This window comes from Microcaecilia unicolor, chromosome 1 (genome assembly GCF_901765095.1).
Source record: "Microcaecilia unicolor chromosome 1, aMicUni1.1, whole genome shotgun sequence".
Classification (NCBI taxonomy): domain Eukaryota; kingdom Metazoa; phylum Chordata; class Amphibia; order Gymnophiona; family Siphonopidae; genus Microcaecilia; species Microcaecilia unicolor.
Genome location: NC_044031.1, coordinates 14,478,280 through 14,505,064, shown reverse-complemented (window position 1 = coordinate 14,505,064; position 26,785 = coordinate 14,478,280). Strand labels below are relative to the sequence as shown.

The 26,785-nt window shown below is 47.0% G+C and overlaps 2 protein-coding genes across 2 annotated transcripts; both read left to right on the top strand.

Moving 5' to 3' along the window:
• The first annotated feature begins 1,036 nt into the window (after positions 1-1,036).
• LOC115474498 (gastrula zinc finger protein XlCGF7.1-like) lies at positions 1,037-20,774 on the top strand. Its single transcript, XM_030210388.1, has 3 exons — positions 1,037-1,070; positions 19,998-20,711; positions 20,758-20,774. The coding sequence occupies exons 1-3, from the start codon at positions 1,037-1,039 to the stop codon at positions 20,772-20,774; spliced, it is 765 nt and encodes a 254-aa protein (XP_030066248.1).
• Positions 20,775-20,784: 10 nt separating this feature from the next.
• LOC115460018 (gastrula zinc finger protein XlCGF26.1-like) lies at positions 20,785-23,839 on the top strand. Its single transcript, XM_030189876.1, has 2 exons — positions 20,785-22,848; positions 23,508-23,839. The coding sequence occupies exons 1-2, from the start codon at positions 20,849-20,851 to the stop codon at positions 23,512-23,514; spliced, it is 2,007 nt and encodes a 668-aa protein (XP_030045736.1). The 5' UTR covers positions 20,785-20,848; the 3' UTR covers positions 23,515-23,839.
• Positions 23,840-26,785: the final 2,946 nt, after the last annotated feature.

Sequence of the window (26,785 nt, the reverse complement as noted above, 5' to 3'; positions counted from 1 at the left end):
CAGGACAAGTTAGTCAGTGTAACAGGAAGGTGGGTGGGTACGTGTTGAGGGTAGAGGGAGACTTTGGGGAGTGAGGAGAGAGTTCCGGCTGAGGAGTGGCTGCTACATGAGGAAAGTAAACACTGAAAGTTTGGATGAGGGAGAAGGAGGGAAACCTTGTGGTGCCACAGTGAATCATCTGAGTGCAGTACCATGGCTGAATTTTGAGGATTCCATAGGGGGAAGGAGGTGGGTGTGGGTGGGTGTATGTATGTGCCCAGGGAAGAAGACAGCTGGGGAGATGTATTGGCGGGGATTCACAAAGAGCTGTGGGGACACTGTGTGTGTGTGGGGGGGTGGGGGGGTTGGGACAGGTATGATGCTGTGAGTGTTGGGGAGGTTGAGAGAACTGTGGTGAGGTGGGGGGAGGGACATATTCTGAGAGAGCTGTGGAAATATGTGCTGGGGCAAGAGAGATTTCAAAAAGAGAACTAATGAATGCAGTGGGGTAGATATGAGAGAGAGAACTGTGGTTGTCTATACTGGTGGGGGGGTCAGATTGTCAGAGGTATGGGATGTGTGTGCGCTGAGAGGAATGGAGATCTGGCAGAGGAGGTGGGGTTGCTGGAATGAGGAAAAAGAAAAGTAAAGCTGGGAGGGAAGGAAAAACTGACGGAGTGGGGAAGTCATCCTTCTTAGAAAGAGGTTCATACTAGTTGGAGACTGAGAATGGTGGTGGGGGGGAATCAAGCCTGGTCTGGGAGACAGCTTAGGTGCAGTCAGTCCTGGAGCATAGAAGAGACGGGTGTTTGTTAGGGGAATTCTACACAAAATGGAGAAAAAATGTGAACAGTGACAACCCCAAAAACAAAGGCACGAGAGAGGTAACATGTCAGGAGCTGAAATCTAATGCATTCTGAGCACCTCTTTGTGTCCCTGAGTGTGTTTCTGGTTTGTGTTTCAGATGCGGGTGACGTTTGAGGACATCGTTGTCTCTTTCTCCCAGGAGGAGTGGGAGTATTTAGATGAAGGGCAGAAGGAGCTTTACAGGGAGGTGATGAAGGAGAATTATGAGACCCTGATGTCTCTAGGTAAGGGTTTCCCATTACTCTTAAAATACCTTCTCTGGCAGATTAAGGAGTGACTGGCAGTGGGTGAGTCTCACTACAGGAAGCCGATGTGACTGATAATGAGTGATGGCGAGATGACCCATTCCATATACAATGCAAGCATGCAAGAGGGAATCAGCAACACAAACGGAACTGTGGATGGAACTGAGAGGCGAAACCTTAGGCTGAAGGAAGGGAAGCTTACGGAAGGACCCAACATGGCCCATGTTTCAGCAAAGTGCCTGCTTCAGGGGTCTATACATATAACTAAAGGATTAAAATTAGTAGTACAGAAAATATAAATTATATTGTAAAAACATCCAAATCAGTTAAAAAATAAACAGTAAACAGATACCATGTGATGTTCTCATATACAGGAAGCAACTTTTTTGATTCAGCCACAAAGATATTCACCGGATAAGCTGCAATAGTGTAATAAAAATATAGTATATGGAATGCTAAGATGCCTATTATATTTCTATGGGTGTCTTATCATTTATCGAGATCTAATCATTAAAAAAATGCGAAATCCATTCTCACAGCTTAGTAAAAGGAGCCCAAAGTAATAAATTTATAACAAACTGGAGAAAGTATTTCTTCACTGAAAGTGTAATTAAACTTTGGAATTTGTTACCAGAGAGTGTGGTAAAAGCATTTAGCTTAGCAGGGTTTTAAAAGGGTTTGGATTATTTCCTAAAAGAAAAGTCCTCAAGCCATTGTTAAGATAGATTTGGGAAAATCCACTGCTTATTTCTAGGTAAAAATAACTCATATGTAAAGAACACAATCCAGCTTATTTTCGAAAGAGAAAGACGCCCATATTTCCTGTCCGCTTCCGTATACAGTTTAAACTTCTCTTACTGACCTTTAAATGCATCCATTCTGCAGCCCCCCATTACCTCTCCACTCTCGTCTCTCCCTACATTCCTCCCCGTGACCTCTGCTCGCTGGACAAATCTCTCTTGTCGTCCCCCTTCTCCTCCACTGCTAACTCCAGGCTTCGTTCCTTTTCTCTCACGGCACCTTATGCCTGGAATAAACTTCCTGAGCCTGTATGTCTAGCTCCATCTCTACCTGTTTTCAAATCTATGCTGAAAACCCACCTTTTCACTGCTGCTTTTGGCTCCTAGCCACTACTCATTTGCCCCCCCCCCCCCTTGTTCCTTCTCACCCAGTACTTTCCTTGCCCTTATTGTCTTGTCTGTATTACTTTAGATTGTAAGCTGTATTGAGCAGGGACTGTCTCTCTGTGTCAGGTGTTCAGCGCTGCATGCGTCTGATAGCGCTATACAAATGATAATAATAATAATATTTCGACCTAAATCGGGAGATGGGCGTCTTTCTCCCATGGACGCCCAAATCGGTATAATCGAAAGCCGATTTTGGGCGTCTCCAACTGCAATCTGTCGCGGAAATGGACAAAGTTGACGGGGGAATGTCGGAGGCGTGAAGGCGGGACTGGGGCATGTTTATCGGCCGAGAGATGAGCACGCTCAGCCGATAATTGAAAAAAGAAAGGCGTTTTTAGTGTGAATTTAGGTCACTTTTTTTGGACCCTTTTTTTTTCACGAACAAGTCCCAAAAAAGTGCCCTAAATGACCAGATGACCACCGGAGGGAATCAGGGATGACCACCCCTGACTCCCCCAGTGGTCACTAACCCCCTCCGACCAAAAAAAAAACAACTTTAAAAACTTTTTTTTCCAGCCTGTATGCCAGCCTCAAATGCCATACCCAGCTCCATCACAGCAGTATGCAGTTGTTAGTGGGTGCAGTGGACTTCAGGCAGGTGGACCCAGGCCCATCCCCCCCCCCCACCTGTTACACTTGTGCTGGTAAATGGGAGCGCTCCAAAGCGCCCCCAAAACCTACTGTACCCACATGTAGGTGCCCCCCTTCACCCACAAGGGCTATAGTAATGGTGTAGAGTTGTGGGCAGTGGGTTTTGGGGGGGATTTGGGGGGCTCAGCACCCAAGGGAAGGGAGCTATGGACTTGGGAGGTATTTTCCTTTTTTTTTTAATTGTTACAAGAGCCCCCTAGGGTGCCCGGTTGGTGTCCTGGCATGTGAGGGGGACCAGTGTACTACGAATCCTGGCCCCTCCCACGACCAAATGCCTTGGATTTGTTCGTTTTTGAGCTGGGCGCCTTCGGTTTCCATTATCGCTGAAAAACGATACTGCCCAGCTGAAATCTGCACAAATCCTAGGCATTTGCCCGGCACAAACCGTATTATTGAAAAAAAAGTTGGATGCCCATCTTTTTCGAAAATACGGTCTGTTCCGCCCCTTCACGTACCCGTTCTCGGAGATGGACGCCCATGGAGATGGGCGTTCGCGTTCGATTATGCCCCTCAATATGAATTAAGTTTCACATTCAATCTTTTGATTTTATTTATATAAATCTAATTTTATTATTCTATCTTGTTAACTCATAGTCATACACAAACAGTACCATTCTCCCTCATTCACACATACAATATTTCAAAAAAATTGTCAAAATATAATAAGACTGATACTAAATAAGGACGCTAGTTTATAGTGAAACATGATCATGTCGGGTCCAGGTGGTTCTGTGGTGTATCGACTACTTATTGTGTTATAACCTCATGTGGAAGATTATCAGCTAGCAGTTGACTGTATCACTCATTAGGAGTTGTTGAGCCCTTAACATATGTGGGTTGAAGATAGTCGTCCATTTAATACTGATGATTCAAAGGATATCCAACTTCAATATAGAACACTCGTATTGAAGCCCTAAGTGAGTGGAATCCATTATACAACTTGGACGAGATTTTGCTACGTGGAAAGGACTCATTTGTTGAGCGTGATTAATCAGCAGTTGTTAAACTCTGTTCTGATGCTCTACTCCTTATTTAGTATCAGTCTTATTATATTTGTATAATTTTTTGAAATATTATATGTGTGAATGAGGGAGAATGGTAGTGTTTGTGTGTGATAAAAATTGTTATGACTATTTCTTTGACGGAGTAAACAAACATGTGGACAAAGGGGAACCGGTTGATATTGTGTATCTGGATTTTCAAAAGGCATTTGACAAGGTACCTCATGAAAGGCTATAGAGGAAATTGGAGGGTCATGGGATAGGAGGAAATGTCCTATTGTGGATTAAAAACTGGTTGAAGGATAGGAAACAGAGAGTGGGGTTAAATGGGCAGTATTCACAATGGAGAAGGGTAGTTAGTGGGGTTCCTCAGGGGTCTGTGCTAGGACCGCTGCTTTTTAATATATTTATAAATGATTTAGAGATGGGAGTAACTAGCGAGGTAATTAAATTTGCTGATGACACAAAGTTATTCAAAGTCGTTAACTCGCGACAGGATTGTGAAAAATTACAAGAGGACCTTACGAGACTGGGAGACTGGGCGGCTAAATGGCAGATGACGTTTAATGTGAGCAAGTGCAAGGTGATGCATGTGGGAAAGAGGAACCCGAATTGCTATTTTCAAAAGCTATTTTTTTTTTAGACGTGTTGCTGTTTGTCTGCAGTGTGTCCAAATGCGGGATCTTGGCATTTCTAACACTCAAATGTTTTTTTCTGCCATAATAGAACAAAACAAAAATGTCCAGGGCTATAAGTTGGACATTTTGGTCCTGACCTATTTTAATAATGACTAAGTTACAGAAAACTGCTCTAAATGACTAGATGACCACTGGAGAAATAAAGGAATGACCTCCCCCTTCCACCCCTCAAAGATGTGAATGTAACAGTACGTAACAGCCTCTATGACAGCTTCAGATGTTACGGCCAGTCTTATTAGAACAGCAAACAGGACCCTGGAGTAGCCCAGTGGTCAGTGCAGTGCACTGTAGAGAAGGGGAACCAGGCCCATATCCCACTCTGTTACACTTGTGCTGGAAAGTGTGAGACCTCTCAAAACCCACCAAAAACCTACTGTACCCATATATAGGTGACGCCTGCAGCCATAAATCTTTTGTAGTGGTGTACAGAAGGTTTTTGGTGGGTTTTGGAGGGCTCACCATACAATATAAGGAGGTAAGGGTGAGATGTGTACCAGGGACCTTTTATGTGAAGTCCACTGCAGCGCCCCCTAGGGTGCCCCGATGTTTTCCTGGGATGTTTTTGTCTGCTGTCTACTCAATGCTTATGTCTGCCTGCTTGTTATGATTGGGGTCTGAACCCCTCTCAAACTTACCTCTTTCCTGGGGGTCAGCTTTTTAGCTGGTTTCTGTTCTGTTTTTCTGTCCTTTCTGAGCTGGCTCCGTCTCTCTGTGCTGGCAGCTTTCAGCAGCATGGGGTTAATTGTCTCATTTCACTGCAGCTGTGGGTGTGGTCTGAGTTGCTCTACCTCTCCCTGGGTGTACTGGCTTCAAGAGCTTCTCGGTGCTGCATTGATGTGGGTTGGGCCTCTCGGGGTTTGAATGTGTTCTGCCTGGCTCTAGGGAGAGTGACATCATCTGGGAGGGCCTTGATAAGGAAGTGGGTTCTTTCCTTCAGGGCCTTCGCAACGTTTGCTTCTGGCTACTTGCTTTAGGTCCAGGTTAGTGTAGGGCAGTCAACAGAATGAAAGCAGTAACTTTAGAGCAAAAAAGTAACCTAATACAAAGAATAAAGCTCCATTTTTTGAAATGCTGTACGCTAGGAGGCGCCATTTTTTGAAATGCTGTACGCTTTCACTAAAGTATGTTTGATCGCGAGCACATTTAAAGCACTCCGTTCCCGATGAAGCTAGGTTTTGGGCGAAACGGGTTCCCGTTGAACAGACATTGAAGAGTGCCCGGCTTAAAAGCTAAGTGCAACAGTTAACGTTGGATTGTTGAACAATTATTGAAAAAAGAAAAACATATTTATAAAAAGATATATTTCATAAGCCGTATTAGAGGCTATCAAATTGTAAATTTATCCGAAATGAAGTTTTTTGCCCAATGTTAGAACCGTGGCGTGTGTTATAAGAATAACATAACCGCGCACTAAACCCTGGGTATTCTACCCACGGTTTCTGAGGGCTTTTTCTTCATTTTTTGTAAGCACGTATTTTTCCATTAGAGCTTTATTCTTTGTATTAGTGTAGGGCAGTCAGTGTGCACTTGTGACTTGTGTGTTTGACTTCCCTGTTTTTCCCTTTGACTCCTCTGCTTTCCCTTTTGCTACGGGGTGTAGCACTGCTGTTAGTGCAGTGCTGGAGTTTGGTGCTGGGAGCACCCTTGTTATAGTGTTTAGGAAGCACCTTTTGTTATTTGGGTATTTGGCTTTCCTGCTTGTTTCCTTGTGCTCACCATTACACCCCGCTTTTCCTCGTGACCTGTGTTTAGCTGCTGGAGTTGGGTGCTTAGGAAGTACCGGGGTGAGAACCCATGTTTAGCTGCTGCAGCTTGGTGCTTAGGAAGCACCAGTGTTAGGTCTGGCTTTTGTCTTCCCTTCCTTTTCCCTTGTGGCTTCCCTGCACTTCTGTTAGTGTAGGGCGTAGGGGCACCCCTGTTAGTTTCTGTTAGGGGCACTGCTGTTAGTGGAGGGCTTAGGAGCTTTTCTGTTGGTGCTGGGCTTAGGAACACTTTTGGTCACTTTAGGAGTTACAGTGGGGGAAATAAGTATTTGATCCCTTGCTGATTTTGTAAGTTTGCCCACTGACAAAGACATGAGCAGCCCATAATTGAAGGGTAGGTTATTGGTAACAGTGAGAGATAGCACATCACAAATTAAATCCGGAAAATCACATTGTGGAAAGTATATGAATTTATTTGCATTCTGCAGAGGGAAATAAGTATTTGATCCCCCACCAACCAGCAAGAGATCTGGCCCCTACAGACCAGGTAGATGCTCCAAATCAACTCGTTACCTGCATGACAGACAGCTGTCGGCAATGGTCACCTGTATGAAAGACACCTGTCCACAGACTCAGTGAATCAGTCAGACTCTAACCTCTACAAAATGGCCAAGAGCAAGGAGCTGTCTAAGGATGTCAGGGACAAGATCATACACCTGCACAAGGCTGGAATGGGCTACAAAACCATCAGTAAGACGCTGGGCGAGAAGGAGACAACTGTTGGTGCCATAGTAAGAAAATGGAAGAAGTACAAAATGACTGTCAATCGACAAAGATCTGGGGCTCCACGCAAAATCTCACCTCGTGGGGTATCCTTGATCATGAGGAAGGTTAGAAATCAGCCTACAACTACAAGGGGGGAACTTGTCAATGATCTCAAGGCAGCTGGGACCACTGTCACCACGAAAACCATTGGTAACACATTACGACATAACGGATTGCAATCCTGCAGTGCCCGCAAGGTCCCCCTGCTCCGGAAGGCACATGTGACGGCCCGTCTGAAGTTTGCCAGTGAACACCTGGATGATGCCGAGAGTGATTGGGAGAAGGTGCTGTGGTCAGATGAGACAAAAATTGAGCTCTTTGGCATGAACTCAACTCGCCGTGTTTGGAGGAAGAGAAATGCTGCCTATGACCCAAAGAACACCGTCCCCACTGTCAAGCATGGAGGTGGAAATGTTATGTTTTGGGGGTGTTTCTCTGCTAAGGGCACAGGACTACTTCACCGCATCAATGGGAGAATGGATGGGGCCATGTACCGTACAATTCTGAGTGACAACCTCCTTCCCTCCGCCAGGGCCTTAAAAATGGGTCGTGGCTGGGTCTTCCAGCACGACAATGACCCAAAACATACAGCCAAGGCAACAAAGGAATGGCTCAGGAAGAAGCACATTAGGGTCATGGAGTGGCCTAGCCAGTCACCAGACCTTAATCCCATTGAAAACTTATGGAGGGAGCTGAAGCTGCGAGTTGCCAAGCGACAGCCCAGAACTCTTAATGATTTAGAGATGATCTGCAAAGAGGAGTGGACCAAAATTCCTCCTGACATGTGTGCAAACCTCATCATCAACTACAGAAGACGTCTGACCGCTGTGCTTGCCAACAAGGGTTTTGCCACCAAGTATTAGGTCTTGTTTGCCAGAGGGATTAAATACTTATTTCCCTCTGCAGAATGCAAATAAATTCATATACTTTCCACAATGTGATTTTCCGGATTTAATTTGTGATGTGCTATCTCTCACTGTTACCAATAACCTACCCTTCAATTATGGGCTGCTCATGTCTTTGTCAGTGGGCAAACTTACAAAATCAGCAAGGGATCAAATACTTATTTCCCCCACTGTAGGTGCACTCCAGTTACAGCTTGTTGTAGTCCTGGTCCCTGTGTCGTCCAGTAAGTCCTGCCGGCTACTCGAACCCATGAGCTCAACTCCTGGGGGGCTTAGTAGCTAAGTGCAGGTGAAGCTGTGTGGACCAGTCCAGTGTGCTCCAGTCCAGTGTGTTCCGGTCCGGTGTGTGTTCCAGTCTGGTGTGCTCCAGTCCAGTGTGTTCCGGTCCGGGGTGTGTTCCAGTCCGGGGGATTGCAGTCCAGTGTTCCAGTCCTGTGTCCTCCAGTCCGGGGGATTCCAGTCCATGTGTTCTGGTTCGCTGGGCAGTGCCTGCAGTCCCTGCCGGTGTGCTTACCCAGTGTTGGTTGGTGGGTTTTGCGTGCTGCTGTCGCTCCTCGTCAGCAGCCCAAGGGCTCACGTTTGCTCCAGAGCCCAGCCCCGCGGGCTCTGAACCTGAGAACCTGACACTGCTGTTCTGTGTTTTTCACCTCCCCAGACAAAAAAAAAAAACAAGCCGCGTTAGTGGCGGTTTCCAAGCTGCTGTTCCTGCCCTGCACCGGGAGTGACGTCAGCAAAGCCTCACTGGTGCTTGTTGCCTCCCCAGACTCACTGGCACTCTTGTGTCCCTGCATTCTTCCTATTTCTTTATTTCACCATGTGCTTCTCGCACACTATTCCTGCCGTTGGGGCCACAGATCATGCTTTTTTTCAACCTCCCTCCACTCGCTGCTTGTATCAGTGTCTATACCCACTTTCCTCAGTAGCTCGTTTGTCTCCATCCCCTGGCACCTCTTCATGGATGAAGCGGATCGGCCTTCTTAACACACATTCCCTGAGGAATAATTTTTAATACATGATCTCATTATTTCCTGTTCCCTGGACCTGCTCTGTCTTACAGAAACCTGGCTTTCAGAAGCTGATGCATCATATGTTAATCATGCAATCCCTTCTGGCTATCTTTACCATCCTATCAACAGGCCTGGCCGTCGTAAGGTGGGGGGGGGGCCTTAAAGTTATTTATTCGCCCAAGTTTAGCTTCTCTGCTTTTTCTCCACTCTCTCAGGCCCCAAGAAGCCTTTCAACTTCCTCCTGCTCTACCACCCTCCTTCAACAACTTCTTTTCAGCTTCTGCAGTTCTCTACTTACTGACTACTGTAACTCGCACTCTCAGTTAATGGTCGGGTGGCTTTAATATTCATTGTGATGACTCTACTTTGTCGTTTGCTTTACATCTTCTATGGCTCTTCTCTGATCTGAACCTGGCCCAAGATGTGAGTCAACCAACTCATCGTGATGACCACATCTTGAACCTGGTCCTTTCCTCAGTACTTTCTACTCCCTTGGTAAGTGAGGTCTCCCTCCTCTCCCTATCCTGGACAGATCACTCTCTCGTCTTCTTTCAATGCTCTTCTAGAGAGCTTAGTCGGTCCTCCCAGGAAAACTATTTTCCATAGAGAAATTAGTAAACTTTCTTATGATTATTTATTAGGTGGATGTGCATTCACCTTCTCTTCTTTTGTCGATCTACCCGACTTATCAGGCATGTTCTTGGAACTCTGAGATTAAGAGGGACTTTGACACTCTTGCTCCGCTTACCTCTTACGATCCCTCACTTAATTGCAAACATACTGTTCCATGGTACATGGCAGAACTGCAACAAATGAAACAACAGCTCCGCTCTCTTGGAAAAAGGACTACTATTGTACTCAAATTTCCAGAGGTCCTACATACTCTAAGCTTTATCTAATCCTCTGGTTGCTTCCACATTTTGTACACCTCAAAAACTTCTTTGGACAGTTCCTGATGCCCGGTCCCTAGCCGATATTTTTGAAAATAAGATTCTGAAGCTTCATATCCCGTTTACCTCACCCCATCCTATGGCACCACTTTTATCTTCATTGCCCCTTACTACGCTACAAGCTGGTGATGCTCTAGTTTCTTCAGTCTCTAGGGGAGTAATGGCAACCTTTACTCTTCCTTCATTTCCTGAGCTTAGTTGACTCATTTAGTTGATGAAATCCACTACAGCGCCCAACTATTCTCTCCCTTCTCATCTCGTCAAGTGGTTCCTACCCACATTTCTTCCATACATCCATTCTATGGTCACTCTCAGTTTGTCCACGGGGGTGGTTCCTTCCAACTGAAAATCGGCATATGTACATCCTAAGATTAAAGATCCCGCCCATTCTTTTGATGATCCAGCAAACTATTGTCCGATAGCAAATCTTCCATTCTTGGCCAAACTTACCTTGTCTATAGTTTACCAGCAAACTTCTGATCTCTGAAAAATCATATCTTACGTTCTCATCAAACCAGCTTTCGTCTTAATCATAGTACAGAAACTACTATGCTCGGGGGGAGGAAGTGACGTTACCGCTGGCAATGGCAGCCTAACTTCTTAGCTCCCGCTCCTCGCTGCTATAAAAAGCTATCATCGGCTACCATCAGTTGTTTTCGCTGCTCCAAAATATTCCTGGTTGGCAACGATTGTCAGACGGTATGAGCAAAGTGCACTCAGCGCGAAATAAAGACGCAGAGAAGTCGGGGGGCGGCGGGCCGAATAAGACCCCGAAGTGCCACGAGGCAATGGCGCAGGCCTCGCCCTCCAACTCCAACTCGGCCTTATCGCTGGCGGAATCGCGGAGGCCCCCCGCAAAAAAGGGTGTCTCGGGTGAACTCAGACAGGAATCCAAGAGGACATCCAAAAATCGAAAGAAGAAATATTAGACAAAATGGAGGTGCTTAGCACGGATCTCTGCGAGCTGGGGGGACGAGTGGAAGAAGCAGAACTTTGGCTGGATGAGCATGCGGACACTCTAACTGCTCACGAAGCACAAATACAGGAACTGGATCAAAAAATGAAAGATTTGGCCTATAAATTGGACGACTTAGAAAATCGGGGCAGGAGGAACAACCTCCGATTTCGCGGAGTCCCAGAGGGTGGAGAGACGGAAGACGTCCCACAAATAGTACAAACCATATGTGCAACCCTGATGGGGACCGAGGCGGCAGCAGAGAGGATTGAATTGGACAGAGCTCACAGAGCCCTGGGTCCGCGCCAGGAGACTAGAGCGTGAGACATCATCGTGCGATTCCACATGATCTCTGAAAGCCTTTAGAGCATTCCAGACCGCTGAATGCTCTGAAGACCTTTTTCCTGGTGGGACCAAACTCCTTGAGTGTGAAGCCCATCGACATGAGTTCCCCACCCCAGGAGGGATGCATCCGTGTCAGCACTTTTTGTGGCTGAGGAATTTGAAAAGGACGTCCCAAGGTCAAATTGGATCGAATTGTCCACCAGTGAAGGGAATTGTGAAAACTGGTGGACAGCTGGATTGCATCCTCTAGATCCCCTGCAGCTTGATACCACTGAGAAGCTAGGGTCCATTGAGCTGATCTCATGTGAAGAATGGGCCATGGGTGTCACATGGACTGTGGAGGCCATATGGTCTAGAAGTCTCGACATCTGCCGAGCTGTGATCTGCTGAGACGCCCTGGCCATGGAAACTAGAGACAGAAGATTGTCTGCTCTTGCTTCTGGAAGATAGGCACGAGCCATCTGAGAGTCCAGCAGAGCGCCTATGAATTCCAGTTTCTGAACAGGGAAAAGATGGGACTTGGGGTAATTTATAACAAACCCGAGTAGCTCCAGCAGTTGAGTAGTCATCTGCATGGACTGTAGAGCTCCTGCCTCTGAGGTGTTCTTCACCAGCCAATCGTCGAGATAAGGGAACACATGCACTCCCAGTCTGCGTAGCGACGCTGCAACTACTGCCAGGCATTTTGTAAAGACCCTGGGTGCAGACGCCAGACCAAAGGGCAGCACACAATACTGGAAGTGTTGCGCTCCCAGATGGAATCGAAGATACTTCCTGTGAGCTGGAATATCGGGATGTGTGTATAAGCATCCTTTAAGTCCAGAGAGCATAGCCAATCGTTTTCCTGAATCATGGGAAGCAGGATGCCCAGGGAAACAATCCTGAATTTTTGTGGGACTAGGAATTTGTTCAGGGCCCTTAGGTCTAGGATGGGACACATCCCCCCTGTTTTCTTTTGCACAAGAAAGTACCTGGAATAGAATCCCAGCCCTTCTTGGCCTGGTGGAACGGGATCAACCGCATTGGCGCTGAGAAGGGCGGAGAGTTCCTCTGCAAGTACCTGCCTGTGCTGGAAGCTGAAGGATTGAGCTCCCTGTGGGCAATTTGGAGGTCTGGATTTCAAATTGAGGGAGTATACTAACTGGACTATTTGAAGATCCCACTCATCAGAGGTTATGAGAGTCTATCTTTGATGAAAAAATTTTAACCGTCTGGCACGGACACGTTTATAGTGGCTATGCTCAGCTGGAGCCAGTCAAAAGCCCGTCCCTTGCTTTTGCTGGGGAGCCACGGGGGCCTGCCTTGGCGCACGCTGTTGATGAGAATGAGCGTGCTGGGGATGAGCCTGAGAAGGCTGTTGAGAAGGAGGATTGTACCTACGTTTGTTATAAGCATATGGTGCATTCTTCCGTCCCCGGAAAAATCGTCTACCTGATGAGGTAGAAGCAGAAGGCGCCCAGCGGGAAAGATTGTCCATATCGGTTTCCGGCTGAGTGATCTGATCAACCACTTGCTCGACTTTCTCACCAAAAATATTATCCCCCCCCCCCCGGCAAGGGACATCCACAATCTGCTGCGGGACTCGATTGTCCAGGTCAGAGGCACGCAGCCACGAGAGTCTGCGCATCACTATACCTTGGGCAGCGGTTCTGGATGCAACATCAAAAGAATCGTAAGCACCCCTGGACAGGAATTTACTATACGCCTTCTGCTGCCTGACCACCTCCTGAAAAAGCTTGGCCTGCTCCAGAGGTAGCTTATCAACTAAGTCCGCCAATTGCTTCACCGTGTTCCCCACGTTAATGCTCGTGTAGAGCTGGTAAGATTGAATTTTGGCCACGAGCATAGAGGCCTGATACGCCTTTATCTACTACTACTACTACTATTTAGCATTTCTATAGCGCTATAAGGCGTACGCAGCGCTGCACAAACATAGAAGAAAGACAGTCCCTGCTCAAAGAGCTTACAATCTAATAGACAAAAAATAAATAAAGTAAGCAAATCAAATCAATTAATGTGAACGGGAAGGAAGAGAGGAGGGTAGGTGGAGGCGAGTGCTTACAAGTGGTTACGAGTCAAAAGCAATGTTAAAGAGGTGGGCTTTCAGTCTAGATTTAAAGGTGGCCAAGGATGGGGCAAGACGTAGGGGCTCAGGAAGTTTATTCCAGGCGTAGGGTGCAGCGAGACAGAAGGCGCGAAGTCTGGTGTTGGCAGTAGTGGAGAAGGGAACAGATAAGAAGGATTTATCCATGGAGCGGAGTGCACGGGAAGGGGTGTAGGGAAGGACGAGTGTGGAGAGATACTGGGGAGCAGCAGAGTGAGTACATTTATAGGTTAGTAGAAGAAGTTTGAACAGGATGCGAAAACGGATAGGGAGCCAGTGAAGGGTCTTGAGGAGAGGGGTAGTATGAGTAAAGCGACCCTGGCGGAAGATGAGATGGGCAGCAGAGTTTTGAACTGACTGGAGAGGGGAGAGGTGACTAAGTGGGAGGCCAGCAAGAAGCAGATTGCAGTAGTCTAAACAAGAGGTGACAAGGGTGTGGATGAGGGTTTTGGTAGAGTGCTCGGAAAGAAAGGGGCGGATTTTACGGATGTTGTAAAGAAAGAAACGACAGGTCTTGGCAATCTGCTGGATATGAGCAGAGAAGGAGAGAGAAGAGTCAAAGATGACCCCAAGGTTTCGAGCTGAGGAGACAGGGAGAATGAGAGAGCCATCAACAGAAATAGAAAACGGGGGGAGCGGGGAGGTGGGTTTGGGGGGGAAAATGAGAAGCTTGGTTTTGGTCATATTTAATTTCAGGTGGCGTTGAGACATCCAGACAGCAATGTCAGACAAGCACGCTGAAACTTTGGTTTGGATGCAAGGTGAGATATCAGGGGTAGAAAGGTAGATTTGGGAGTCATCAGCATAGAGATGGTAGGAAAAGCCATGGGATGAGATTAATGAACCAAGGGAAGAAGTGTAGATAGTAAAGAGGAGGGGACCAAGAACAGAACCCTGAGGTACGCCGACAGGCAGAGGGATAGAAGTAGAAGAGGCTCCACCAGAGTGAACACTAAAGGTGCAGAGGGAGAGGTAGGAAGAGAACCAGGAAAGGACAGAGCCCTGGAAACCAAGTGAGGACAGGGTATCGAGAAGTATGCTGTGATCGACAGTGTCAAAAGCAGAGGAAAGATCAAGAAGAATGAGGATGGAATATTGACCTCTGGATTTAGCCAGTAATAGGTCATTGGAGACTTTAGTAAGCGCAGTTTCGGTTGAGTGAAGAGGGCGAAAACCAGATTGTAGTGGGTCAAGAATAGTATGTGAGGAGAGAAAATCAAGGCAAGGGCGGTGAACAGCACGCTCAAGTAATTTGGAGAGAAAAGGAAGGAGGGAGATGGGTCGGTAATTAGAGGGACAAGTAGGGTCGAGTGAAGGCTTCTTAAGGAGAGGTGTGACCACAGCATGTTTAAAGGCAGCAGGGACAGTCGGAGTGGAAAGTGAGAGGTTGAGAATGTGACAAATAAAAGGAATAAGAGCAGGAGAGATGGTATTAAGAAGGTGGGTGGGAATGGGATCAGAGGAACAGGTGGTACATTTTGAGGAAGAAAGGAGAAGTGTAGTTTCCTCAATAGTAACTTCAGGAAAGGAGGAAAGGGAATGAGGGGAAGGAGAGCGAGGGGAACGGACTAGTGGAGGGAGAGGTGGTGAGGTAAAGAAAGCAAGGTTTATCTTTTGAACCTTGTTGTGAAAGAATTCAGCAAGGGTCTGAGGAGATAATGAAGGGGGAGTTGGGGGAGGGGGCACCTTGAGGAGAGAGTTCAATGTGGTGAAGAGAAGTCGAGGATTAGAGCCAAGAGAGTTGGTCAGTTGGATATAATAATCCTGTTTGGCACGTAAAAGAGCAGATTGGAAGGAGGTCAGCATGAACTTAAAGTGTAAGAAATCAGCAAGGGCCTGAGATTTCCGCCAGAGGCGTTCGGCGGAGTGGGTACAGGAACGTAGGTAACGGATATTAGAAGTCAGCCAAGGATTGGGGTTTTGTACGCCTTACAGGGCGGGTCATCAAAGGTGCAAGAGTGTCTAAGGCAGAGGATAGATTATTGTTGTAAGAAAAAACAGCCTCATTGACAGACGTGGATGGTGCCACAGTAGAGAGGAGGTTTGAAACATGGGAGGATAGAGATGAAGGGTCAATATCGTGAAGATTCCTAGATAAATTAGATAAGATAGGACGGGACTGGGAGGGAGGAGATTTAAGTGTGAAAGTTATAAGATGGTGATCAGAGGAGGGAAGATCAGAGGCAAAGAAACTAGAGGGTGAACAGTTGGAGGAGAAGATGAGATCAAGACAGTGACCATTTTGATGAGTGGGGGAGGTGGAGCATAGTTGGATATTAAAGGAGGACGTTAAAGCGAGTAACTTGGAAATATAAGAGTCAGAAGGATCATTAGCAGGAATATTAAAGTCACCAAGGATGAGAGAGGGGGAGGAAGGATCATGGAAGAAGGCAAGCCAGGCGTCAAAGTCACTGAGAAAGGATGAAAGGGACTTATCAGGGGGACGATAAATGACCGCTATTTGAAGAGGCAGAGGAGAGAAAAGGCGGATAGAGTGGACTTCAAAGGAGGAAAAACAGTGAGATTGAGGTGGAAGAAGGGGTTGAAATCTGGAGGAGGGAGAGAGAAGTAGTCCAACACCGCGCCCACGGCCAGTAGGGCGAGGAGTATGTGAAAATAGATAACCGTCATGGCACAGGGCTGCGACTGAAGCAGAGTCATCAGGGCAGAGCCAGGTTTCTGTTATGGTGACGCGAGATAAAGAGGTCCTGGATATAGGCGAGTTTGTTACAGATAGAGCGGGCATTCCATAGGGCGCAAGAGAATGGCAGCGAAGAGGAGCGGAGTAGAGAAATAGAGATGAGGTTAGAGAGGTTGCGGTGAGATCTGCAGAGTTGGGATAATAGTTGGTGAGGGGGGCCAGGATTGGGATTGATGTCACCGGCTGAGAGTAAGAGAAGGAGTAAAAGAGAGTGGAGGAGAGTAGGAGAGGTGTGGCCACGAAGGCGTCGAAGGCGAGAGGTATTTAGGTGGAATGGGGAAGGCAAAATGGACGGAAGAAAGAGGTGGAGATTAAAAGCCAAGAGGGAGGAAGAGGGTAGGAGGGAAGGTGAGGTGATGAAGTCGATGGATGGGCAGTGAGTTCCTGTGGCGGAGAGAGGTAGGGGGTGAGGGAAAAGATTAGGAAGGGACAGGGCTAGGAAGAGAATGTGAATAGGGGCCATAAATGACTGAGGTACTTTAGCAACTGGGAAGAAGATTAGATGTAAAGAGAAAAATGCCCCGCGTGCCGCACCTAGAGCGGAGGCCCTGAGTGGATCGGAGTGGACCTGGGTGTCTCCCCGGAGAAGGCTGTAAGGATATGGAGATGAGCTGCAAGTCCTCCACAGCACCTGAAAGGCAGCCGGTGGTAGAGCTGGGCACCTCTCAGCTGAGGAAAGGCTTACCAGGGGTTAGGCCGAAGCCAGCATTCCTCCCCCTGAGGGTCGCCTGATCCTAGCCAAAAAGCACCTGGAAACTCTGTGCACTTGGAGCGAGGGCCCTGGGAGGATCGGGGTGGAACTGGAGTCACTCCGGATACAGCTGTGAGGAAATGCAGAAGGGCTGCAAGTCCTCCACAGCACCTGGTGGGAGCGCTGGGCACCTAGAGCGGAGGCCCTGAGTGGATCGGAGTGGACCTGGGTGTCACCCCGGAGAAGGCTGTAAGGATATGCAGATGAGCTGCAAGTCCTCCACAGCACCTAAAAGGCAGCCGGTGGTAGAGCTGGGCACCTCTCAGCTGAGGAAAGGCTTACCAGGGGTTAGGGTTCAGGGGTCAGAGTCAGAGTCCAGGGTTCTAGATTCGCTTCCCGGGGGGCGCTGAGGCAAAGTCTCTAGAACTCCTGGCTCTCTTGAGAGCGGAATCCACAACCATAGAGTCATGAGGTAACTGCGACTTCATCAGCTCAGGTTCTCCGTGAATCCGATATTGGGACTCAGCTTTCTTGGGAATAGTGGGATTACTTAGTGGTTTCATCCAGTTCCGCATAAGAGTCTCCTTGAGCACATTATGCAAAGGAACCGTGGATGACTCCTTAGGTGGCGAAGGATAGTCAAGGACCTCGAGCATCTCAGTCCTGGGCTCATCCTCAGATACCACAGGGAAGGTAATAGCCACAGACATTCCCTGGACAAATGAAGAGAAAGAAAGACTCCGGGGGAGAAAGCTTTCTTTCTGGTGAAGGAGTAGGATCAGAGGGAAGACCACAACTGCAGTCCGAAACCGGGCCCATGTCGACGCCGAGGAACCATGTCCTCGATGGCGGTGTCAAGAAGTCGACTCCTATGCCGGTGGCGATGAAGCTCCCTCCAACGATGTCGACGGGGAGTCGACCTGGGTGACAGCCGATGCCGCAGGCGGCACCGGCGTCAGAGATCTCTCCACAGGCATAGAACCAGCTGCCGCTTCCATCAACGGTACAGAGGGCACAAGTACCCCTGGTACCGGAGCAGACTGACGCAGCAACCCTTCCAGAAGACCTGGAAGAATGGCTCGGATGCGCTCGTCTAGAGTCGCTGTCGAGCAAGGCTGCAGGGTCGGTGCAGGAATCAGTGTCAGAATCTGTGGAGGTTGAGGAGGCGGTACTGGACTGCCCGAAGACCGACGCACCGACACCTCTTGTATTTAGGGTGAGTGTTCCTCCCGACGTCAGCGCTTCACGGGTACCGAATCCTTCGGCGCCCCAGAGCTCCCGGTACCGTGCTTGGAAGGAGACCGATGACAATGCTTCTTCGCCTTCGCTCAATGCACGTTATCGATATGCCTCAGTATCGACGAGGAGAATGTGGAATCCACACGCCTCCTCGGGGTCGGGTCCGAGAGCGGTCGGTCCGAGAGGGCCTGCACAGCAGGAGTCTTCGAGACAGGTGGAGACCCACTCGACGCCTCACTGCTACCAGCATTTGGTGGTCTCTGGACAGCCATTACCTGTGCTCCTAAAGTCGACGCCATCCCCGGTGCCAATATCGACGACGACGACCTCGGTACTGATGTCGCTGTCGACGCGGAGGAACTGGTCGAAGCTCCAAAAAGTAGGTCTCGAAGAGCTTATCTCCACGCCTGTGTCCGCCCTTTCAGACTAACACACAACTTACATGCGTCTGGGCGATGGTCGGGTCCAAGGCACTGAAGACACCACGCATCGACCGGTTGCACCAAGTACACTTTTTGAAGCCGCTGGGAGTCCTCAATGTCATGGACGGAAAAATAGTGGCAGTGAGATCAAAGTTTACGATTGTGCCTTAAAGAAGATCACAAAAAGGAGAACACGCGTACGCACGGTCTAAGAGGGCCGCGGCGGAAGCGAAAGGAAACTTAAGAAGGGCAGAAAAAACTAAAAAGGACTTTTTTTTTTAAATAAAGAAACCGTATAAAAAGTAACTAAAAGAGAAAAATGGAGTAAATCTCCAAAACTGTGAAGGGCTGAGAGGAGAGATTTCAAAAACGCTGCCTCTCTTCACTGCAGAAAAAATGGAACTGAGTGGGGACTCTCGCGCGACAGGCGGAAAGACGTTCACGTGCCCCGGGCGCCAGTAGGCTCTGGCAAAACTTTCTGGATTTTTGCTTTGGAAAAATTGCCGTTCCTGGGGCCGCCGTGGACGTCGACCCACATGTGAGAACAAGCAGCCTGCTTGTCCTCGGAGAACTACATTTCCCTCTTTTAGTTCTGAGGGGCTTTAATATTGCAATGGATCCTTCTGTGGGTAGGAAGGGTGGAGGCGGCCTTGTTGATCTTAGAACCAGTCGGGGCCTTCAGTAGTTATGAGTGATCAGCTGCGTTTGCTCATGAAACACCTGAAGCGTCCTACACGTTACATTTCCCTCGATCGGGCCTTTCTGGCTCAAATAGTGGCAACAGCAGAATGCTCAAGTTCTACAGCTGAGCCGGCTACATTAGTGCTTCTGCTCTGGGCCTGATCCTTAATAAAACATTTCTGGATGCGGGTGCAGATGCATCTTTCAGTAATACTGGGTAGACGCCTGCCTCTCTGGGTGGACATTCAGTTCTTGAAATTTTGTTTCCTTGGGTCTGTGATCGGGCCCTAATTGTCTGCTGCATAAGGCTTATTTTTTAATCCAGAAAGAATATTTTGATGTGTTGGAGACAGGCTGCTTGGAGGAATGAACTTGTCGATCTAATGAAGACTGGACACTAGTCAGTGGCCTCCTGGAGCCTGGAAGTCTTTTCAACAAATTTGGTCCTCAGGGTGGGATTGTTGCCACATCATGCTCTTAGCTACTTGCAGAACCTATAACTTGAAGTATGGACTTTAGGAAGGGGTGGAGGGTGGTAAGGTTTTGCTCTATCATTTGCGGATCAAACTGCTGTGAAGAAACAACATGTGCGGTCTGATCCCTTGCAGTGAATGTGTGTGGGGGGATGAAACTTGAAAAATTACCACGCTATAATGTTATATCTCTTCTTACAGATATTATTGTTCTTATCATTGTGTGATTCTAATAAAGATATTACTAAAAAGATATATCAACTTGATTGTGGGGTTGGGGAGGGGCAGATTTACGAAGGGTTTTTTGTATTACTAAACTGTTCTCCTACAATAATCTGCAATGCTCTTATATATTTATTTATTTATAGAAAAAGATGATTCCAGAAGCAGTAATACAAAGACACATGACTGGAAGCTCAGTGAGAAACCTGAAAGGGAAAAGATGTTATCAGAAAGAGAGAAAGAGGAGACTCCTTCCTGTTCTGACTGGGGAAAAAAGGGAAAAAATGTAAATAAACAAAAACATTCACCAGAAGGCTCAGCTCCGTGTGAACACAGTACCAGTAATATCATACAGATGAGAGATCAAAGATGTTTATGTGATGTATGTGAGATATTCCTCAGCGATCATTTCATTCTGAAATCGCATCCTAGATCCGATAATGAAGAGACACCATCTACATGTACGAACTATGGGAAAAACGTCTGTCAAAAGAGAGAACCACAAGGACAACAGAAAACATGCATAAAAGAAACATATTCTACATCTTCTGAGTGTGGAAAAGGTTTTAGTAGGAAGAAAGAGCTAGTGCAACATGAAATTATTCATAAAACTAGAGTGTATACAAGTACAGAATATGGGAAAAGCTTTCCCAATAGAGAAAATATTACAAAATACCAGAAAAACAACACTAATGAGAGACTAGCTTCATATCCTGGTTGTGACAAAAGCTTCAATCAAGAAGAAAACTTAATCAGAAATGCAAAATTCTACCCAGGAGAGACACTAGTTTCCAGTACTGAATGTATGAAAAGTTTCAGTCATGAAGATGCTTTCATAGATTATAATAAAGTGCAAACTGGTGAGAAATTGATCGCTTCTACTAAAACTGAAAAAGTCTTTTGCAGGAAGGCAAACTTATTGAAAGACCAGAAAAACAAGAGATTGTATACTTGTGCTGATAGTGGTTCAAGCACTTGTTGGAAAACAAACCTCACAATGCACAAGAGAATCCACACAGGAGTGAAACCATTTAACTGTACTGGGTCTAATAGCTTTAGTCAGATGCCTGTCCTCACGACACACCAGATAATCCACATGGGAGTGAAATCATTTACCTGTTCCACTAGTGGTAGAAGCTTTACTGAGAAGGAAACACTCCGAAGGCTCTGGCAAATCCACACAGGAATGAAACCCTTTCACTGCACTGAGTGTAATAAATGCTTCAGTCACAAGTCAACCCTCATACGACACCAGAGTGTCCACACAGGAATGAAACCCTTTAACTGTTCTGAGCGTAATAAAAGATTCAGTCGGAAGGCAAGCCTCACAAAACACCAGAGAATCCACTTGGGTGTGAAGCCATTCTTATGTGCTGATTGTGGTAAAAGTTTCACTGAGAAGGGAAACCTCAGTATACACCAGAAAATCCACACAGGACTGAAACCCTTTCACTGCACTGAGTGTAATAAAACATTCAAGCGGAAGGCAGCCCTCACAAAACACCAGAGAGTCCACACAGGAATGAAACCCTTTCACTGCACTGAGTGTAATAAAAGCTTCAGGCATAAGTCAAGCCTCATATTCCACCAGAGAATCCACACAGGAATGAAACCCTTTCACTGCACGGAGTGTAATAAATGCTTCAGTTGGAAGTCAACCCTCACAAAACACCAGAGAGTCCACACAGGAATGAAACCCTTTCACTGCACTGAGTGTAATAAAAGCTTCAGTCGGAAGGAAAACCTCAAAACACACCAGAGAATCCACACAGGACTGAAACCCTTTCACTGCACGGAGTGTAATAAATGCTTCAGTCACAAGTCAACCCTCATACGACACCAGAGTGTCCACACAGGAATGAAACCCTTTCACTGCACTGAGTGTAATGAGAGCTTCTGTCAGAAGGTACAACTCACAAAACACCAGAGAATCCACACAGGACTGAAACCCTTTCACTGCACTGAGTGTAATAAAAGCTTCAGTCAGAAGTCAACCCTCACAAAACACCAGAGAGTCCACACAGGAATGAAACCCTTTCACTGCACTGAGTGTAATAAAAGCTTCAGTCGGAAGGAAAACCTCAAAACACACCAGAGAATCCACACAGGACTGAAACCCTTTCACTGCACGGAGTGTAATAAATGCTTCAGTTGGAAGTCAACCCTCACAAAACACCAGAGAGTCCACACAGGAATGAAACCCTTTCACTGCACTGAGTGTAATAAAAGCTTCAGTTGGAAGGAAAACCTCAAAACACACCAGAGAATCCACACAGGACTGAAACCCTTTCACTGCACTGAGTGTAATAAAACATTCAAGGGGAAGGCAGCCCTCATAATACACCAGAGAACCCACACAGGAATGAAACCCTTTCACTGCACTGAGTGTAATAAAAGCTTCAGTCAGAAGTCAACCCTCACAAAACACCAGAGAGTCCACACAGGAATGAAACCCTTTCACTGCACTGAGTGTAATAAAAGCTTCAGTTGGAAGGAAAACCTCAAAACACACCAGAGAATCCACACAGGACTGAAACCCTTTCACTGCACTGCGTGTAATAAAAACTTCAGTCACAAGTCAACCCTCATACGACACCAGAGTGTCCACACAGGAATGAAACCCTTTCACTGCACTGAGTGTAATGAGAGCTTCTGTCAGAAGGTACAACTCACAATACACCAGAGAAGCCACACAGGACTGAAACCCTTTCACTGCACTGAGTGTAATAAAAGCTTCAGTCAGAAGTCAACCCTCACAAAACACCAGAGAGTCCACACAGGAATGAAACCCTTTCACTGCACTGAGTGTAATAAAAGCTTCAGTTGGAAGGAAAACCTCAAAACACACCAGAGAATCCACACAGGACTGAAACCCTTTCACTGCACTGAGTGTAATAAAAGCTTCAGGCAGAAGTCAAGCCTCATATTCCACCAGAGAATCCACACAGGAATGAATCTCTTTAACTGCACGGAGTGTAATAAATGCTTCAGTCACAAGTCAACCGTCATACGACACCAGAGTGTCCACACAGGAATGAAACTCTTTCACTGCACTGAGTGTAATAAAAGCTTCAGTCAGAAGTCAACCCTCACAAAACACCAGAGAGTCCACACAGGAATGAAACCCTTTCACTGCACTGAGTGTAATAAAAGCTTCAGTCGGAAGGAAAACCTCAAAACACACCAGAGAATCCACACAGGACTGAAACCCTTTCACTGCACTGAGTGTAATAAAACATTCAAGCGGAAGGCAGCCCTCATAATACACCAGAGAACCCACACAGGAATGAAACCCTTTCACTGCACTGAGTGTAATAAAAGCTTCAGTCAGAAGTCAACCCTCACAAAACACCAGAGAGTCCACACAGGAATGAAACCCTTTCACTGCACTGAGTGTAATAAAAGCTTCAGGCATAAGTCAAGCCTCATATTCCACCAGAGAATCCACACAGGAATGAAACCCTTTCACTGCACGGAGTGTAATAAATGCTTCAGTCACAAGTCAACCCTCATACGACACCAGAGAGTCCACACAGAATGAAACCCTTTAACTGTTCTGAGTGTAATAAAAGCTTCAGTCAGAAGGGCAACCTCTAAATACACCAGAGAAAATGAAACCCTTTCACTGCACTGAGTGTAATAAAAGTTTCAGTCAGAAGGTAAACCTCACAATACACCAGAGAATCCACACTGGTGTGAAGTCATTTATATGTGCGGAGTGTGATAAAAGCTTTACTGACAAGAAAAAAATCACCATGCACCAGAAAATCCATTCAGGAGTAAAACCATTTATATGCACTGAGTGTGGAAAAATCTTCAGGTTGAAAAAATACATGATACTACACAAAAGAATCCACACAACAGTGGAGCAATTTACATGTTTTGAATGTTTTAAAAGTTTCACTGAAAAGGGAACAAAAACACTGGAGAATACACAGAGGAATGAAACCCTTTAAACGTACTGAGTGTGTAGGAGTCACGTGACGTGATGCACGGGAGCGGTCGCTAGAAGAACTGCTCCGTGCTCACCCTCGCATTCCTCAGCGCTCAAAACCTCCCAAAGAAAGAAACCTTACTAAATCTTGACTGGCAGAGTTTCCCCTGCGGTGAGCTGGTTGCACCCCGGTGACAGGGCTGGCGATGGCGGGTAAAACGCTCCGAAAAGACAAAGAGCGAAGCAAAGTCAGCGAGGACAAGATGGCGGCCCCAGCGAGCCCGGCGGGATCGGCAGTAAGCTCTGTATGGGCAGCCGAAATCGTGGGGGAAGTGACTGCGGCATTGGAAGGAATCCTGGACAGGAAATTACAGGGGCTGGATTCCAAATTGGAAGGATTAAAAAACAACATGACACAGCTTAGCCAGGATATGGCGGGATTCCAGCAAAGAACAGGGGCCCTGGAAGACCAAGTCACCGCAATGGAGCAGAGGTATGCTAAACTGCTTAAAACGCTGGAAACGCAGGCAGAAAAACTCGAAGACCTTGAAAATAGGTCACGGCGCAATAACCTACGCTTAGTGGGGCTAGCAGAAGAATTGGGCGACCATGAACTTCGTCCCTTCCTGGAGAACTGGCTAGGAAAAGAACTGAAACTTCCAGCGGGTATAGGGCCGTTGATAATTGAAGGAGCACACCGCTTGGGCCCAATGAGACAAAGCGGAAGCCGACCCAGAGTAGTGATATGCAGGCTGCTCAATTTTGCCCATAAAACCGCAATTATGCAAGCTGTGCGCAGTGGAGCTGGTCTGAAATATGATAATCAAAAGATCGTTTGTTTCCAAGATTATTCAATCGCGGTAGCAACGCAGAGGAGAGCTTTTTCCCCAACGTGTGCACAGCTGGTCAAACACAAAATAAAATTTGCTTTGTTATATCCAGCAAAATTGAAGATCATTCACCAATCTACTACTAAAATTTGTGAATCGGTCCCAGAGGCCCAACAATATGTAAAGGAAATACTAAATGCAGGAGATGAATGATTAATAGTGACAGCACAGGCCTGATCAGCTGAGAACAGCAGCAGCTGGGGCATACTGGATTACAGAAACTGCAAATAAGAGTCAGGTAGAGCGAGAGTTGAAGACCTTTGAGAGCGCTCCTGCTGGCATGTTTCTTGATTGGCTAGGAAAGATTGGGAACTTGCGAAATGATCTATGGACAAGGAATAGGCAAGTGTCAATCACTGCAGTAGAAGGTCACTAAACCACAGCAAGCTTAGACGGACGAGGAGTAATCTATCTCATCAACTCTTAAGACTCTGGATTACAGTTGTTGCAGAGACCGTCTACGGATGGCATATTTGACCAATCGAAATGGCACTAAAATACCTTGCGGAGATTGCATCTGAGGGACTACTGATGGGCTGGTCGGTACGTTGGAACTGATGACTACTGTGACACAGCCTTTCAGATAGAGGACTCTTCCACTCATCATGGAAAGAGTGGAGAGAAGAGTTGGTAATGATACGCATATTGGTCAAAGAACAAGGCATAAGCATATTTAAGTTGAAGCCAACTAGTTGTTTGTTATTTTGAATCCGTTAATTATATTACTACTACTACTTAACATTTCTAAAGCGCTACTAGGGTTACGCAGCGCTGTACAATTTAACATGGAAGGACAGTCCCTGCTCGAAGAGCTTACAATCTAAAAAGACAAATGTACAGTTAATCAGATAGGTCAGACAGATTGGGGCAACCTATATGTTCGAAAGGTTAGGTTCCGAATGCAGCATTGAAGAGGTGAGCTTTAAGCAAGGATTTGAAGATGGGTAGGGAGGGGGCTTGGCGTAGGGATTCAGGAAGACTGTTCCAGGCATAGGGTGAGGCAAGGGAAAATGAGCGGAGCCTGGAATTGGCAATGGTGGAGATGGGTACTGAGAGGAGGGATTTGTCATGTGAGCGGAGATTACAGGCAGGAACGTAGGGGGAAATGAGGGTAGAGAGGTAGGGTGGAGCAGCAGAGTGAGTGCATTTGTAAGTAAGGAGGAGAAGCTTGAATTGGATGCGGTATCTGATTGGAAGCCAGTGAAGCGACTTGAGGAGAGAGGTGATATGAGTATATCGGTTCTGGCGGAATATGAGACGTGCGGCAGAGTTCTGAATGGATTGAAGGGGGGATAGATGGCTGAGTGGGAGGCCAGTGAGGAGCAAGTTGCAGTAGTCGAGACGAGAGGTAATGAAAGCGTGGACGAGAGTTTGGGTGGTGTGCTCAGAGAGGAAAGGGCGAATTTTGTTGATGTTGAAAAGGAAGAAGCGACAGGTTTTAGCAGTCTGCTGGATATGCGCAGAGAAGGAGAGGGAGGAGTCGAAGATGACCCCGAGGTTGCGGGCAGATGAGACGGGGAGGATGAGGGTACCATCAACTGAGATAGAGAGTGGGGGAAGAGGAGAAGTGGGCTTAGGTGGAAAGACGAGGAGCTCAGTCTTGGACATGTTCAGCTTCAGGTGGCGGTTGGACATCCAGGCAGCAATGTCGGATAGACAGGCCGATACCTTGGCCTGGGTCTCTGCGGTGATGTCTGGTGTGGAGAGATAGAGCTGGGTGTCATCAGCGTAAAGATGATACTGGAAGCCATGAGATGAGATCAGTGAACCTAGGGAAGAGGTGCCTATTAAAAGGGATGCCTGGCACTGCCCCGTTGTAGTGACCATTGCTACACTAAGAACAGTTATCAAGTTATGTTAGATTATATGATTATAATAAGAGGAATAATTGAACATGCAGGGAGGGAATTTGGAGGGGAGGGCTTAAGTAGCAGGCGCAACTAATTGTGAGGGGAGGATTGTTTGTTACACTTTGTCAATTTCATGGGAATGTCGGGAGGGGCGTAAACGTGACTAGTCCCATACAGGAGGGACAGGATACAAAGGGAGGATTGGGGGAATTGGGGGAGGGGCAGAAGGCCGGGGAGGGATGATGGGGAAGGGGCAGCAT